General features: G+C 37.1%; 1 protein-coding gene across 2 annotated transcripts; it reads left to right on the top strand.

Annotated features, from left to right (window-relative positions):
- Positions 1 to 424: 424 nt before the first annotated feature.
- On the top strand, positions 425 to 17,301 carry LOC149180623 (RING/FYVE/PHD zinc finger superfamily protein). 2 transcript variants are annotated; one of them, XM_089416206.1, is made up of 10 exons: positions 425 to 1,615; positions 5,809 to 5,895; positions 6,044 to 6,175; positions 9,780 to 9,920; positions 10,584 to 10,649; positions 10,751 to 10,861; positions 11,179 to 11,271; positions 16,295 to 16,328; positions 16,491 to 16,609; positions 16,888 to 17,301. In XM_089416206.1, the coding sequence occupies exons 1-10, from the start codon at positions 839 to 841 to the stop codon at positions 16,963 to 16,965; spliced, it is 1,638 nt and encodes a 545-aa protein (XP_089272332.1). In that variant the 5' UTR covers positions 425 to 838; the 3' UTR covers positions 16,966 to 17,301. The 2 variants fall into 2 exon arrangements, with proteins under 2 accessions (XP_089272332.1, XP_089272333.1); XM_089416207.1 differs by having other exon boundaries at positions 427 to 1,615; positions 16,503 to 16,609.
- The last annotated feature ends 215 nt before the right edge of the window (positions 17,302 to 17,516 follow it).

Here is a 17,516-nt window from a genome sequence, read left to right as displayed (position 1 = left end):
AAAAACTGATAGTAGGAGTGCTTAAATCTTGTTTTTATGATAAAAATAGATTAACACCATTAAAATTTCAAAATATCCAAAATCTGAAACTTGACAACTGTACTTGAAATTTCCAAAAAAATTCACCTAATTTTATCATAATCTTACATAAATTTCTATTATTTACTCACCCAATTTACAACATCTTTACACTACGCGTTGACGAGTTAATTTACGAGATAAGTCATCAACCCTGCTCCAACTCTGGTTAGCGTCATAGTCGCGATGAGTGAATTTAACTTAACTAGTAATTTACAATCAGTCTTCAACCGTACTCCAACTCTGGTTAGCGTCATAGTTGCGATGAGTGAATTTAACTCAAGTAGTTTACAATAAATCCCTAAATTTAGGGGCAGGGGCTGGTGATGAATGATTGCGGATCACAGAAGCCAATGTAGCCCCAAATATTGGACAACCGACACCAATTTTTAAGTAATGATAAAAAAAGCAATTAGATGGTAAGCACCCGTAACAATGTTATTTGACAAATGGATTTCTGTGGAAGACTCATCATAGATTGATCGTATATATGTTGGATGTAATTGTGTACGCAATCAAATTTAGTTTGGCATCAGGAGACTTCCTCGGTCAGCACGAAATTTAATAGAATTGTCGTAGTTACGAAGGTGGAATCGTTTGTAACTTCGCAGAGGCGGCAGATTATACCCATTTCGCTGGTGTTGGTTTGCTGGGATTTGAACCCATTTGTTTTCAAGCTCTGCGATAGATTCCTGTCTCGAACTGTTCGGCACGTTAATTTGGTAAGGATCGAATCGGTGTGAATTTGGGTTGTGGAAGGATGCATTATCCAGGAAGCAGCTATTATCATGCAGAGCAACCCAACAATAACAATCCATCATACAATTGGGCTTCAGCCCCTCCCTATGGAGAAGCAGCAGCCCCTGCGTATTACCCCCCTGCTCCCGAACCTGTGGTAGCCCCTACCCATGGTTCCGATCCGTCTAATTATAGCTACAATTTGCCCCAGACTATCCCCGCCAGTTACCCAAACCAATTTCCTCAATATCCAACTCCCAATGCTTCGCAATTCACACCCCAATCGCCCATAATTTCCCCCCCTCCTCCTGCTACTAATGCTAACTATCTCTACAGTAGTAGCCCTACTGCCCCTGTTTACCACTCCGCTACCGCTGCCCAAAACCCTGCATATGACCAAGGGTTCGCCTATCCCGACCACAGAGGGTATGAAACCCGCGATTCCTTTCAGTACCCTGGTTTTGATCAGAAATATTATGAAACCCCTGTTGGAAAAGATCCAGGTTACGACAAGAGCGGTTTTGATGTTGACGATGGTGGTTTTGGTGGTGAAGTTTATGCCTACGATGGTGGACGAACCGAGCCATATGGGGCCCGTGGTACGGGTACAGGTTCAGGTTCAGGTACAGGTGCGGGTTCAAAACCCCTAGCAGCGTTTGATGATTATGGGAATTTGACAAAGATTACGAAGGCTGTTCCAAAGGCTGAAACGCAGGATGGAGGAAACGGTGTGCAGAAATTTAGGGTGAAGATACTTCCAGATTCAGGTTCTCAGACTAACATGGATGTGCTTTGCCAGGTCATACTCCTGCCCTCATTTTGTTTTTTAAATTTTCATTAACTAGTGAATTTATTTTATATTTGCAGTTTCTTCTGTTGTTGACAGTAATTTGTGATATATATTATATGTTTAATAATTCAGTAGGATATTGTTGTTTGGGCCATGTATATATCTTTATACTGAGTTATTATAGAACACAATGCCCTGTAATATGTACTTATCATGCGCTTCAGAGATCCGATTGATAGCGATGTCTATCTCCGAAGGAGTTGAAACTCGATATTTCAGCCTAAGAAAGGTTAGCCAGAGGGAATGTATCGAATGTGGCTTGGCCTTACTTTGTTTTTGATCGTTTTGTTTGATCTGTTGGGAGTTTGAATCCCAACTATGCATTAAAGCGGAGGGCTCTGTGAGATTGAACGTTGGATCTCTTTTCTGAATGATCAATGGCTTTACCATTTGGCCATGGCTTAATGCCTCCAGTGTAGTGTGATCCTACTGCTCATGCCTAAGAAATCCATTGTTCTCAAGACCACCAGATTTTTGACGAAATACATTTACTTATGCTTGTTTGGGACTTGGACAAACTGGTTTTATTTCTTTCTTTTATGCACAAACAGTTTATCAATGTTGCCAAAATAGTCCATAAAAGTTGATTCATTATAATGCTTTGGAAATATGAATTGTTTTATATTTTTCTTGTATTTGATGTCCTAAAAAAATTGCAACAAATTTTGCCTACAACTACATACGTGATCCATTACTGTCACAAATTTCTCTTCAAGAAGTCACAGGAGTAAACTTCATAGAAATTGCTGCAATAAATTTTGAGTTATTGGTGACAATTTTGTTTGGGAAAACAACATATTTCTGAGAACATTTCCTTGGGAAATGGGAAATTCATGGAGGTTTCCCCATATTCATGGATGGCATCCCTATTTACCCTATTGGCATGGACTAGAGTGCCTAAGCCAGGGGATTTGAATCAGGCACAGACTCAGCCAAAAGGCCAGCCACATTGTCAAGAATTGGTTGAGTTAACCCTTTCGGCTATGGTTTTTACCTTCTTGACAAGGAGGTGGATACATTCCTTTAAACATATTGGAAAACAAGATAGGTTTCTGTGATGGATCCATTAGAAGAATCGTTTAGATTTCAATTGCCATATTCCATAATTTTTGGTTGTTATGGGCTGATGTGCATTTTTCTTTTTGGGTTTGCTTTGTGCAATTTACATTTTTTGGCTCTTTGCATCTTCATTGTTAGTTTTCCACACGCATTTCCTATCTATGGATTTGTTGTCTCTAGATTGTTTGATTGCAGGTTCTTGAGTTTGACAGTGTTGTTGGGTGCAACATTTGTCATGGGTCCTTGTTTTCTGTAATGCTTTAGTAAGTCAAATATGACTTTGTTCTTTGGCCTCTTGTTGCAGGCTTATGCATCCGGCAATGCTGATTGATCATGTGCTTGTTGTGCTTTAAATTGATTAGCTTAAACTTTACTTCGCCATTGAATATAGCTTTCAAGCTTCCCTTCTTCTTTTACTCTTCTAAATTTTAATGTTTTGGCAAATGCTATAACATAATCATCATGCTCCTCTGTCATACTCTGTTTTGATCTTGTATTAAAAAAAATCACCCACTAATTTTGTTATGGAATAGCAACAGATATGAAATATAGAAGTTTTAAACATGGAAGGTTGGTTTTTTGACATTGGTCACCACTTCATAGTTCCCTAGCAATCCATTATCAAGTTTAATTCCTACGTTGTGTTTGTAATATACTATTGAACCAACAAATCATTTTGAATCTAATGGTAGATGCACTAGAGCATCGAGGTGATTGAACCCCCTGATTGTCAACCATGATATTCCTTGTCTCACTTGAAGTGCTTATTGCAATAAATAAGAGGATAGGCTCACCTAGGATTTTCCACTGGTCACAGGATTGAACTTTAGCCCTAGATTTCAATTTTACAACCTGTTGTGTCATGTGGCTGCACACAATTTTTCCATTCTTAGCTTTTCATAATAGAACAATTCATTTAGTTTCAACTTTCTACGATCGACATCCACTGTCTAAGAGAATTGTCAAACCCCTTATGCAACCTCAAATCTCTATTATAGTATATATGATATTCATATTTGGTTTACATGTAATTATAAAAAACATATATAGCCAAGTGAAAGTAACTTAAGCAGCAAGCTGAATCAATCATTGTGCCAAGACGCGCTCTACAGCCCAGTATGGGGGTGATGTACATATCACATTAAAATGTATAACATATAAATAGTGGATATAAATAAGATCCATTTTACGATATAAATTAAAATAATAATTCCGTAACCATATTTAAATTTAATTAATAAGCACATAAAAACTTAATACTTACAATAAATTTACAATATAACAAGATTCTTAACCATGGATATTCACCCCCACTTTACCATGGATATTATTAACTTGTAAATAAGCTTTGTTACAATACCTTGGGCCAATGCTATGGCTTATCAGAATCAAAATGATAATACTTTTATGTATAGAGATGTGAAATTTATATAATCTAAATAATATTTTTAAGAACCAGCATAGATCCATCTTAACTAAGGATATACCAAGCGATAAGAGGAATAAAATCTCTCGAGTTGTAAACATTTCCTCAAGTTTTGCAATCAAAAAAGAAGTTTGCATCTTGAGAGATTTGATCCCTCTCAGTGCTTGGTAGATCCGAAATTAAGATGGATCTATGTTGGTATAAAATACCAGAGCTAACTTGTTTACTTAAACAAGATTACCCTATCATAATAAACACAACATATTGTGCAAATGGCAATACCAGAAGTAAGAAGGTTATACCAGTGCTTTATGGAGGCTAAAAATAAATGAATGGTTGGACATTTGGTAAAATGAAAAACCCAAAGTGGGTAATCTTAGGTGCTTGGAAATTGGAATCATTGAGGCTTTTCTCCATTCTATTATGGGATTTAAAAGCCTTATTATTATTATTATTTTTTGTTTTGTTAATTTTACTGATTATTTCAAGGCTTTACTCTTACCCATCAATGTTATATATGACAATTACATTTATAATTGGGCATCTGATTTCTTCCCTGAAGCTAAAAAATATTGTTCTATAATTAATAGGTCACATATAAATGACACAGTCTAATGAGGAAATTTTGTGGTCCTTTTGGTTGGAATTCAGTGACACGATTCTTGGTAAGATCCATTTTTGATGTTTCACATATTGCACACCTGTATGTGTTTTCACTCGAACTTAGCTTGGAATGGCCTTGTGCATACACTAGGGATTCCGTACATGGTGTATTTGAAGGTGCAAATTTTCTATTTCAGTAGCCTAAATCTCATGAAAACCAAAAACTGGGGGCTAAGGCCTAGTAACTGTTCCATTTTTATATAAAGAAGGATCAAGTTGCAAGTCAAATTTCACTGCAGTTATAAAGCAAGAGTCTGAAAACCAGGCGATGCATTAATTTTAAAGGACCGAAACAGTGCATGACACTCGCAGAAGGACAGCTCCAATGAATATCTTAAAACAACACTCATGTCCACACAATGGGTTGCCTTATTAAGTTTTGAGGGCACTTCACTTATTCTGTGATAGCTTTATTGTTTTACTATGAGAGCATTCCAACCCTGTTCCAATACGAGTGGATAAGTTTACAAAAATAATTTTTTGGTTCTGAGCTTGGTAATATCACAATATACTGGAAGCATGGTTAGGAAAGTTGTTTTTTAAATTCTAAAATGTCTCTTATAGAATTGTATCAGATAATATGATAAATGTTTGCTTTCTAGAGCTGGCTCGTGTAGCAATAATGCATATCAGATCCAGCAAACTACTAGAGAAATACAGTATATTGGACAATTTGTTGCAATTGATACTTAATTGTCTTAGGTATCAAACTGTTTTTGTTTTGCTAAAGGCCATAATCCGATTTTGTTATTACAATTTAGAACAAGCTTCCCTGGCTGTTACTAGTTGATTGTATCAACCAATTGTAGCTGTAAATATATATGCCATTGATTATTATAAATGATATGTTCATATCTAGAAGTTTATAATTCTAGTCCGTTATGAGATATTGGCACAACATTTGAAGTAGTGACTATGTCATGGAATCATGGTTTAATTGTACAGAAGTCACATGGTTTTGACACAACTTACGTGAATGATGTGAATTATGCAGATTGGTCTGGATGGACTTCGGATGTTGGATCCAAGCACCAATAGAACTTTAAAAATCTATCCGCTTGAGACTATTACAAAATGGGAGGTAGAGATATCTATTGACATTCTCTACACTAAGTAGAAATGTTTTTTGATTCTATTCAAGTGATTTATTTCATGATAGACCAGTTCTGTTTTAAATGATTGAGACTGTTATCATCTTCTCAAATGCATTAATGTGTCCATTCTCTCAGGTGAATGATCCTTCAGTGTATACTTTCTGGGCAAAAAGTTCAGTTGATCTTGAGCCAAGGAGGATAAGGTTACAATCAAACCGCTATACCACAAGTACAATTCTTGACACTGTGGCTGCTGCTTGTGTTCAGGTTGTAGTCTGATATTCCAATTGATTTTCCCAGTTTCGTTATATTTCTGTAGATGATGGACCATATCAATGATTATGATGTGTTTGAGTGTGTTTATATTAATTCATTGAAAATTGCCTCCATCTTTAGGGAGTTTTTATCTTTCCTATGCAGTCTCATCCTGGTTGAAAATGTTGATGCCAATTCAGCTTTAAAAACCAATGTTTTAAAACTCCGACTCCGACTCCGACTCGGCCGAGGGTCGACTCTGACTCCGACTCTGACTCGGTATCGACTCGGCCGGCTCAATTTCAATGACTCGGTCGTTGTAAAAAATACATTAAATATTTATTTTTTATAAAAACACATAATTTTAAAGATTTTCATTCATGTTTCCAAACACACAGCATTAGAATATAAATAGAAGACAACATATGATCAAAGTAGGCTCATGAATATATCCATTATATCAAAATGGCACCCAGTGCATTGTCCAATACATACACGATGATGATATAAAGATCAAAACAAAAACACATAACCAAAGAGGCTATAAATGGCCTCTACAACAAAAGTTTGTGACCAGTACTACTAGGCCCTGGCTACTGCTAGAGTTGCCAACGTCATCTGGCTCAGTGATACTTGGGAGCAGGAGCGAAAGTGGGGAGCGAGAACGAAAACGGGAGCGGGAGCGACATTTTCAGAAGCTCTTGGTTTGGGAGCGAATCCCAGAGGAGTTCGACAACCAATGTCACTAACATCAAGGTACATAGAGGGATTGGTGCTCTTGATTAAATACGAGTTCCATACCCTAATACATGACCAAATTCGATGGAAACATTGCAATCCTCCAATCCTGAAATCCTGAAAAACTGATAAGTCTGCTGGATTTTGAATGAAATCTAAAATTCTACTTTCTCCATATGAAATCCAATGAGGCCGAAACCACTCTCAAACATCCTGAGTCATTTCATGGTAATGTTAAAAATTTAAGTAAAAGGATGAAATCTTCATTTTCATCCTTTTACTTTAAGAATTTAACATTACCCTGAAATTTGAATAGCATATCAATAGTAGAGAGCATTTGAGTGTGTTAAATAGGGTTTGGGAGGGGGAAATGGACTCCAAATAACATTTAACTAATTCATAAAACACATTGGAGTCCAAACCAATCAGCAAACACTTCAAAATTTCATTAAAAAAATGTCAAATCGTTGTTTTGATGGGATTACAGGCCACTGGTTATGACTCGGCCGAGTCAATATGAAAACGGCCGAGTTGGCCGAGTCAGCCATGACTCGGCCGAGTCATTCAATGACTCGGCCGAGTCATGGCTGACTCGGCCTACTGAACCGTTTCCTCCATCGAGTCACATTTCTGGGCAATGAAACGGATCAACTCGGCCGTTTCCGTTTCGAATCGGCCGAATTTTAAAACTATGTTAAAAACAGATGCATCATTTTCTCTAAAATAGAAATCAACAGTCTCCTCTCTGAAAGTGGCCCTGCATCATCTCCAGAGAATATTAATCACCATCAACCTGACACTATTCCATGTCACTCTACCATGCTGCAAAATCATCCACATATCCCCTATAATCACTGCATTCCAGTGGAGAGGTCCAACAAAAAGGGTTGTGTATTTTGATGAAGATTAGTTCCACAGGTCCCAAACTGCTCTAGCTTAGAAATTAGAAGACATGCTTAACTGTCCCCAACTGACATATAGCAAATAATTTAACTTGTAATGTACTGCTTTCATGAGCTGCGTATTTAGAAGTTTTTGCTTGTTGGAACTGTTTTCCTTTTGTTCACTTTTGCAGGTGTAAACTGTAAATAAAGTGGCCATCATAATGATTATTCTTGCATGTTTTTATCATGCATCAGCTCTATTACTTGCCATTTACTCACAAAAAAATTGCTGGATAAGTTATATTTTGTTCACATATCCAAGGAAGAAAATTCACATCTGAAAATGTCTATTATAACAACAATGATAAATCATTGCAGAAATGAATTGCGCAGTCTCATTGGACAACATATCCACATATTTCTAGCACAGTGTGGTTTTGTTCCTTGTAAACGCATTGAATTTGACCTTGCTGCCCGTTAGTGTAGAAAATGCATGCGGACATAAAGGTAAGCAACCTTTATCTTTATGCACAAGCACAATCAACCTTCATTGTTTCTCAGAGAGTAGCTGGACTAGATACTAGAGTGACATTTAACCTTTCCCTTGGTGGGCATGATCTTATATTAAATTTGTTGTCTTTCAAATGAAAATTCAAAACATAAGGTCCCCTGTTGCAATGACTTCCTGGACTGTGCCATCATTTACAATGGATAGTGGTTTAGATTTCACATGTATGAGGTCACATCTAGCCTATATTTATGCCTAGCGATGATTTATGCCAAGGGATCTCCTTAGGTTTCTAAATTACCCTTGATAATTGTTTGCATACTAGAGGCTACTGATTTTGGTCATTCTAACCAAAACAACCTAAAACATAAACAAATAGTAATCAATAAATGGACAAATAATCTAAGCTTCCTAAAGTACCTGCAGTTTTCTTTTGACAACATGGAAATAATGATAACTCATTTTGAATTAGGGACAAATGCTCATTCATCCTTCAGTGACTATTAATAAGAAGTAACGCATCCCTTATATGGCACCATCTGGAATGTCTAAAACATAAAAATATCCTAATTATTCCAATTAAAGAATTTCTTAATACTGGTTCAACTTGCCAGAATGTTATTGGGACACATCTTTTTAGTTTTAGCCAAAGTGTAACTGATCTGATCGACTTGTTTGTTGCAAATAGAAGCTATTGCTGCAATTTTTATAGCTTATTACCCTTGCTCATTCAAGACTTGCATATTCTGAGATGGAAGTTATAATTTAAAGATCAAAGTTTTGATGTTTGTTTAATGGTTCTAGTTGAATTTCATTATTGAACTATATATAGTTTGAACAGAAATATCAAAGCTTTGTTCGATAGGTGGGGAGTGTAGTTATTAGGAGCAGTTATATCAAAATCAATATAGGTATTATTTGTTGCATGAGGAAATAAGACACTGCATTATGCAACCAATATATTGCAAACAAGAGATATTTCAAAAGACACAGGCAAACTTAATCGCAAGAGTAAACTAGTTGTCAGCTGTTATTAGTCAATGTATTAACTTTAACTATAGCTAAAAGTTTTTGCTACACCCTGGGCATAACAGAAAATGGTACTGGTGGAATCGTTTAATTGGCTTTTGATTTATAATCTGACTGGCAGCATCCATCAAAAGATAGTATAGCATCAGTGCAACCTTGGAGCAGTACATATGGGCAGCAAAACATGGGAAAAATTGGCAGCTGTACAACTACAACCCCTTTGACCTGAGAAAGTGTAAATGCACGCACACACTTGGGGGGATCCACATAGATTTCCAGCTTGATCCATAGAAAGTCACCAACCAGCATATACTGTTTCTTATTTTCACTGCAAGTCTTTATGTTCCAACTTATGTGCTTAAATAATGCTTACAGAATCTTTGGTGCTATTGGTGTTTCCCTGATGTGTATACTGCTTATGACATTTATCTGATGCTTTTTCTTTTTGGAGATACAGCTTCGAGAGATGGTTGATGACAAATCTAGTGGAAATAATAGTGACACAAACAAAACATCTGACCAACTCACAGAGAAAAGGAGAAGTTCACTTGCAGACTGGGTGACATTGAAGAGACCCGTGGAAGAAAAACAGCATTGGGTATGTTTGTTTCCAATCACATTCTCTAAATTATGGCCAATGGTTTAGGTTCATAGCTTGCTATTCTTGCTTTTTATTTTCTGTGCCGAGTTTTAACTATCAGAAAATTCACTGTAGATGTAACTTTATAATGAAAGGGTATTTTGTTAGGCTTAACATTTTGGCTTCAATATTTTATATCTGGTTGAATGTTTTATGTTTTTTAATAATTTCTCGCCCTCCTCTGAGAAAGCTGGTTTACTATCATGAGCATTGTGTTGTGCTTTCCTTCCTGATCACAAATCATTGGTCCAGTTACCATGGAGTTTCTTAATTTTTAGTCATGGATTTACATAAGTCCCCAAACATCAGGGGCATGCTTTATTCACCAAGAAGGAATATAGGCAACATCATTTTACTTCCCAGTTTTTGTTGTTGCTCTTTAATTCCTGTTGTATAACTGCTTTTCCAAGACAAGGAGAATTTATATTTATTATGATAGAATATATCAGGTTTCTTCCTTGTTTGCCTGGCACGTCACATTAGAAGTAATATTGTGTTCATATTTTGATGAGACAATAGAATAAGAAAACAAACCTTATAATGAGTGATGCCTGTGTCTTAAGGTTATTTCAATCATTTCGTTGAAGATTTAGTATTATTCATCTGTCTTTATGATTTCAGGTGCCTGATGAAGCTGTGACAAGTTGTAAAGGATGCGGGACAGATTTTGGAGCATTTATCCGAAGGGTAACTTGGCTACCCATTAATTATGTTGTTGAGTTCCTGTAGTTTTTGGGCTTTGAGTTTGTTTCTCTCCATCAGCTGAACTGATTGCTGGTATATTGCAGCATCATTGTAGAAACTGTGGTGATATATTTTGTGACAAGTGTACACAAGGAAGAGCTGCACTTACTGCAGACAAGGATGCTCAACCAGTTCGAGTCTGTGACAGATGTTTGGTATGTTGGCACAGTCTTTTGTGACTATCATGTTTAAGTTTTATATTTTTAATGCTGGTAATGATATAGTAAGAATTTAGAAAATTCTTAAGAGCAGGATTTGGAATAAATTATCTTACTGGAAATTTAATTTTTATTTTATTTTATGGGTTAATAAAAATGTTTATCAGGTCAAAAAGTAGTTATACACAGGAAACTCATTTAATATAGTGAGTTTGGAGTGAGATATGTAATTGTTAAGTAGTACTTAATCACAAATAGCAAATATACACAAACATTATTTATATGTATGCTGATAATTCAAATTGTGTGTACAGGCAGAAGTTACACAAAGGTTGACTAGTACGAAGGAGACAAGCAGCAAAGCCACAACACAACGAAGTCATGATGATCTTGCGAAAAGGCTTATGGTGCGATAGAAATTACTTTAGATGGGTTCTCAATTTTTGATGTTTAAATCAAGTATTCAACATTAACATGCACACAGAGGCTTCATCCAATGGATAAGAGTTTCAAGAACATTAATTTTTTGTTGTCCACTAATCATAGGTCTTCATGAAGAATTCTATGAAGTTGAACATAGATGATTATTTATGAATAGTGATGCTTTGTGAGCAGCCTCGTGACCCACTGCAGGATTTAAATACTGCTCCTTGGGTCCATCAATTCCTTAAACTTGTTTAATCTGTAGGTAGTTAACTCCACAAATCATGTTTCCTGAAGCATAAACTCTCCCTTTAATCCATAGCTCACTACATGTACTCAATTGAATGCATGGTTTGTACATTTAGTATAACCTGCAATTTGCTCTATTGCAGTGCTTTATTCATAAACATGGGTGCCATCCATTAAGGTTACTGATCCTACCCAGGAGTGTAAAGTGCCTAGGCACAGTCTGTTCTTGGTGTGGACCCACGAGCTGGTCCATAAGTATCTGTGATCTACTATGCCCTGACAGATGCTTGAAGTTAGCACTAAATGCAGGTTCGAATGCCATCTTAAATTAGAAGTGCACCTAACAGTCTGCAATTATTCAAATCTACGGTCTACCAGAAGAAAAAAAGATAAACAAATGTGTGCAACAATCTCTCCCTCTCTCACTGATGTCAAATGCTATGAATTGGCCCCTGCATCATTTTTCTTGCTTTTTGTGGCAAACTGTTGAGCAAATAGTGGCATTGATTGAGAGGAAGCATTATTTTCTAGTTTGTGGGTAGGAGGGAAATTCTGGAATCTGTTTCCATCATTTGTGCTTGAAGTCTGATTCCATGGTTCAAGTTTTGTGATTTTGAGTCTTGACATATTTGTTTTTGACAGCCTCTTTGAAATAGACAACTCATCTCTCACACATTTCTATCAATGTGTATTGTTTTGTATGAATGCTTCTGATCAACACCTGCAGATGACATCATCTGATCGGGGACATTAATGAAGCAGATATGTCTCACATGTTATGAGGGTACACATTGGCCAAGCAGCCTTAAAGTGGGGGGTATCTGCTCTGCCAGAGACACTCAGGACTTGCACCTGGCCCTATCTGCATTAAATGGCCTGCTTGCACAGGCGTGCTGGTCCACAAGAGTGAATGGTGAACATGTACTGGTTATATTCCTGATGTCTTTTGAGGGTTCTTTTAATTTCCAATATGTGTAATATCCCTTAGGGTGGAAAAGAGCACATGAAATTTTGTATTCTAGCTAGTATCACAGGATTCCTTCAGCTTTTGCAAACAGAGATGATATTAAATGCAAAATCAGTATAATCAAGTAGTAGATTTCATTAGCATCACCAATAATACATAACAGGATACCGATTTAAAAATCTGTTACACCAGCTGTACACTGTACAGTACTCATAAGTTTATAAACAGTGGCAACCACTCACTGAATGCACCAGCCATTTACACAAGGGTTATGACACCAGTTAATCCTATCAGCAAACTGTGCATTTGGCTAATTCAACTTACAAGATCACCTGTTTCCTTCCTGCCGCAGCAAACACCCTAACAAAGCCCTTCAATTCTCAGATTACACCTTGCTGCTTAGCCAGAGGTGCCCTAATAGGCCTTGCTGCCCAGACCAAACTTCAGAAAGGATTTCGCTGCCACATTTGACCCTCTAAGGATCTGCTGCCAAGATTGATCCCTTAGCAAGGGTCTGCTGCCCAATTTGACCTCAGAAGGGATCCACTGCTACAAATAACACTGCAGGGGTAGTCCGTGGTTGATAACAGAGCTTGAATGGGAGCCCATGCTGTCACTGAATTTGATCTTATGATACCATGATGCCACACAAAATTCCCTGAGATAGGCCGCTGCCTTCAAGAACTGTCCCAAGGGTGGTTTGCTGTCAGATAGAGCTCTAGAACCCTCGTTGCCACAGACAGACCTACACTATCTCAAAATAGTCCTTTGCTGCCCAGATAATGCCACAGATTTTTCCACAGAACTCTTGTTGCCACATATAGATGAATGATGCCAAAGAAATTATGCTAAGTAAAGAGAGAGGGATTGGCTAGGGTGGAATCTTTCACCACCAAAAAGTAGTGAAAGAAAAGGGGTCTTAAAACCCTCAAGAGCCCCAGCTCACAAATCAGAAAGATCAACAATCCATGATGAGTAAAATGATTCTTCTCTCTCCTTCTCATAGATTCCTTTTGGGGTTTTCCTCCTAATTTTAATTTGAGGGGCTAACAAGTTTCCCTGTATTGAGCCCAAATTTGGCTTTTGCCACAAATTTTCCTCCAATTACCCCAAATTAGCTAATGTTACCCAAATAGCATCAAATAATGGGTTTGCCATTTGACAAATTACTATAGCCTACAGGGTTGGACAGGCTACTTCGTCCTCTCTTGGGCAACTTAACTAGAAGAGGACATTACAATATGTCTTTGTTTGCCATATTTGTTAGATCCCAGGAAGAAAGAGATACCAGGAAGAGGTTCTCCATCCTACAGGATTGACAGAAGTTACAGGCACCCTGTAATTATACAGAAACTGAAGCCTGTTAAATTTTTTGGCCTGAGTATCCCCAGAAGAAAGTGAACACATGAATTTCCACAAAATATACATAACAAATAGATAACCTGGCTTCAAATATGGTGCTGGAACACATGCCCCTGAGCCATTTCCAAAACACAAACCATGACCAGAATACAAGTATCTCACACATCTCACCAGACATAAACATTGACAGATTCTCTTCGAGTCTGATATAACCAAATCTGATACAACCAGATGCCACTCAAATCTGATATGACCAAATCATAAATCCAGACAAGCAGCCCAAGAACTGAACAGGTTCCTACCTGAAGGTCAAAATTCATCCTGTTTCTATATATGCAGAAGCTGTAAATTCCAAACCACCACTGATTCATTATCTCATAATGCCAAGAAGGTCAAAATTCATCCTGTTTCTATATATGCAGAAGCTGCAAATTCCAAACCACCACTGATTCATTATCTCATAATGCCAAGAAGGTCAAAATTCATCCTGTTTCTATATATGCAGAAGCTGCAAATTCCAAACCACCACTGATTCATTATCTCATAATGCCAATAGATAACCATGAAGCCACATTCAAGAGGACAGGACCGAGGTAAGAGCATGCATGCTGAAATAATGGGATAATGTTCTTGCTAGTCTCATCGTCTTGTTAGATGATTGATGTGTTAGATAGAAATTCATGTGAGAATTAATGGGGGTTCTGTGTTGTTACCTTAAAGACTTTGGGGATGTAACAGAAAGATCTCACCCCATATTTCTCCAATTCACCTGTACTTAGTGGCTTTCTTAGCACATGAATCAGCTTCCGAGTTGAGGGCATGCAGTACATGATAAAATGAATTTTTGAGGTGGTTGCTGGCCTCCTTTTTAACAAGCATTGATCACTGCAAACCTGCTATTCAAGGGAGATGATTTCCCTAACATTGCTTTAATGACCATAGTGAAATCTTGAATAACTATGAAGGATATAACATGGCTTCCTTGCAAGGTGAAGACCTTGTAGGAGTGCATAAAGCTTCTGCTTGGTTGTTCGTAGCTTGTCCTCTTTCCCAGGAATAGGTTAGTGTGTTCTTCCTTTGGGACCACCACCTGCCACCCCTCATTTGGTAGCCAGCCCGTTTCGAAAAAGAACTGATGTCTCATTTTGAATTATGTTGTTTTTCCTTATTTTGTATTAGAGTTGTGAGAAAGTATATCTACAGATTTCGTTTCAAAGTTGATTTGCTATTTTGCATCGAGAGGAGTGAGACACACCTTAAGCAGGGTCATATAAACTAGGCCCTTCATGTTTGACAGTGTTTTTAATGTGGAAAAAGTCCCGATAACATTGGGAAGTCACAATTTTTTCAACTTGCCGATGTTATTGGCCGAGCTTTTCACGATTTTTCAAAAATGAAAATCTTGGGATAAAATCGGGAGCTTTTCCAAAAACTCATGAGTGAGGTGCCTGGAGAGAGGAGGTGTTTGTGATTCGTGCCTGTGGAGAGAGGAGGTGTTTGTCACTGCCCAGGAAGAGGAGATTTACCAGTTTTGTGAGGTGGATCAGGAGGCACTGGAGCTGGAGGAGGTAGCCGATGCAAGGGAAAGAGAGGTAGAGGAGGAGGTGACACCATCTAGGATGGACAGTAGCAGAGGACAGAGGCGACCACCTATTTTTGCTTCTAGAGGACGACAAAGTCCATTTTAGCTTTAGGAGCAAGGCCCTTTTCCTCTAGAGGAAAAGGAAAAGCCATTTTCTATTTCTGTAAAATGGGCAGAGGAACTTGATGACTGATTAGTTTATAACATGTAGATGACTCATGAGGATGATATACATTTATTATATTTTTTGTTGATATTTTGACTCTTGAAACTGAGTCAAGACTCAAGATTCATGACTTGATTCACTGTTGATATGTGATGTAGCACTAGACTTTTTATACATTTTATATATTAGCTTTATTTTCATATTTATGTGACAATGCATTTATTTGATGTTATGGATACTTTAGCTGCTAAAAAATTAATATTTTTGTATTTTTTAAATTTTGCCGATTTTTTAAAAGACCTTACGACTTTAATGACTTTTTCAATTTCCGGACCCTTGCTGATTTATTCCCGAGGTCGACTTTTTCCACATTGGTTTTTTTAACAATGCCGATTTTTTAAAAGACCTTACGACTTTAATGACTTTCAATTTCCGGACCCTTGCCGATTTATTCCCGAGGTCGACTTTTTCCACATTGGATTTTTTAACAATATGGAAATGTGTATGCCGCTTTTTGGCATTTAGAATTAAGTCTGTACAAGGCCCCATATTATTTGAAGCTGCTTCATACAAGGCCTTGCATTTAAAGGGAGATCATAAAAAGGTTGCATTTGTTGGTGGCATCTGTTAATTTTTTTGTTATTGTGCTTCTGATGCTGTTATTGTGTTGATCGATAACAGGAGGAAATGGGGAGAAATCGCAAGGGAAGCTCTGGTAGGTTTATGGGAAATACCAGATAATCCCTCTTTGGAGATAATTGTTTTTGAAATAGATTTTAATCTCTTATTATTAGCATGTGTTTCAGATATGGGTAGTGGTTCAATCCCTCTTTGGAGATTATTGTTTTTGAAATAGATTTTAATCTCTTATTATTAGCATGTGTTTCAGATACTGGTAGTGGTTCATCTCCACTTTGGTCTAGTCAGTCTACTTCCGATGGAACGGGTAAACGGATGCGAGAGGTTGCTTGCCCTACTTGCACGGTTCACTTACAGGTTTTCTTTTCTTGACCTTATTATGGATTACAAAGAGAACTTTACTCCCATTGCTAGCATTATTATTTCTTTTGAGAAGTAGGAATCGGTAAAGCAGCTAATGGAAACTCATGTTTTGTCTAGCTTCATGGTTGTTGAAGTTTTACGCTACTTTTCTATAGCTTCTGCTTGGTGAATTAGTTTTCTATAACTGGCATCAAAGTAGTATTGCTTAGGGAATTTTTATAACCTTCATCATCTGTCCAGTGCCTCAACTTTTCTTTGAATTTATCTTGCAGGTTCAAGTGCCAAGCTCCGGAACAGAAACGGTTGAGTGTGGTGTATGCCAACACCCTTTTCTTGTCAGTGCACGTTGATATATTGGCAGCAGCTGTTATCTAAATCTGATCATACACCTTCAGTGTATGTAATTTTTTGGAATGTAATAATGTCGGTAATGGCATTACTTTATCGATTTGATTTTTTAATTAATAGCGCAGAATTTTGCCACGAGGAGGCAGAACTATAAATCTAGTAACGTGTTCTGGCTTCTGTAATGATTATATTTAACCATAAAACGCAAAGAATGCAGTATTAACGTGTTCTGGCTTCTGTAATAATTATATTTAACCATAAAACACAAAGAATGCAGTATTATTGTTTGACGTGACCTGTTCGTATATCAAGAAATACACGAGTTTTTATTGTTGCCATCTTTCTGTAATCAATAACATATTGAAGTGTATTATTGGCATATTTATAAGTGTTCAATTTGATTGAGTTATATTTTATTCAATGTATTTGGCCATATTACTTTGTAGCAAATGTCTTCTAACAAAGAATGGGCGAAGAAATGGTGTCATCGAACGATTATAATCAAGATACAGGAAGCTCAAACTTTCAATTTCAATCACCAACACAGCTTTTG

The sequence above is a fragment of the Pinus tabuliformis genome, chromosome 3_2 (genome assembly GCF_031772625.1).
Source record: "Pinus tabuliformis cultivar Carrire ecotype Pingquan chromosome 3_2, CPIR1, whole genome shotgun sequence".
NCBI lineage: Eukaryota > Viridiplantae > Streptophyta > Pinopsida > Pinales > Pinaceae > Pinus > Pinus tabuliformis.
This window is presented reverse-complemented; position numbering and strand designations above follow the sequence as displayed.

Excerpts from the sequence above, each read along its gene's own strand:
- LOC149180623 (XM_089416206.1), top strand. The coding sequence starts at position 839 with ATGCATTATCCAGGAAGCAGCTATTATCATGCAGAGCAACCCAACAAT. Across the intron at positions 10,650-10,750 it reads TTGGAGCATTTATCCGAAGG|CATCATTGTAGAAACTGTGG; the intron begins GTAACTTGGCTA and ends GGTATATTGCAG. Across the intron at positions 10,862-11,178 it reads GAGTCTGTGACAGATGTTTG|GCAGAAGTTACACAAAGGTT; the intron begins GTATGTTGGCAC and ends TTGTGTGTACAG.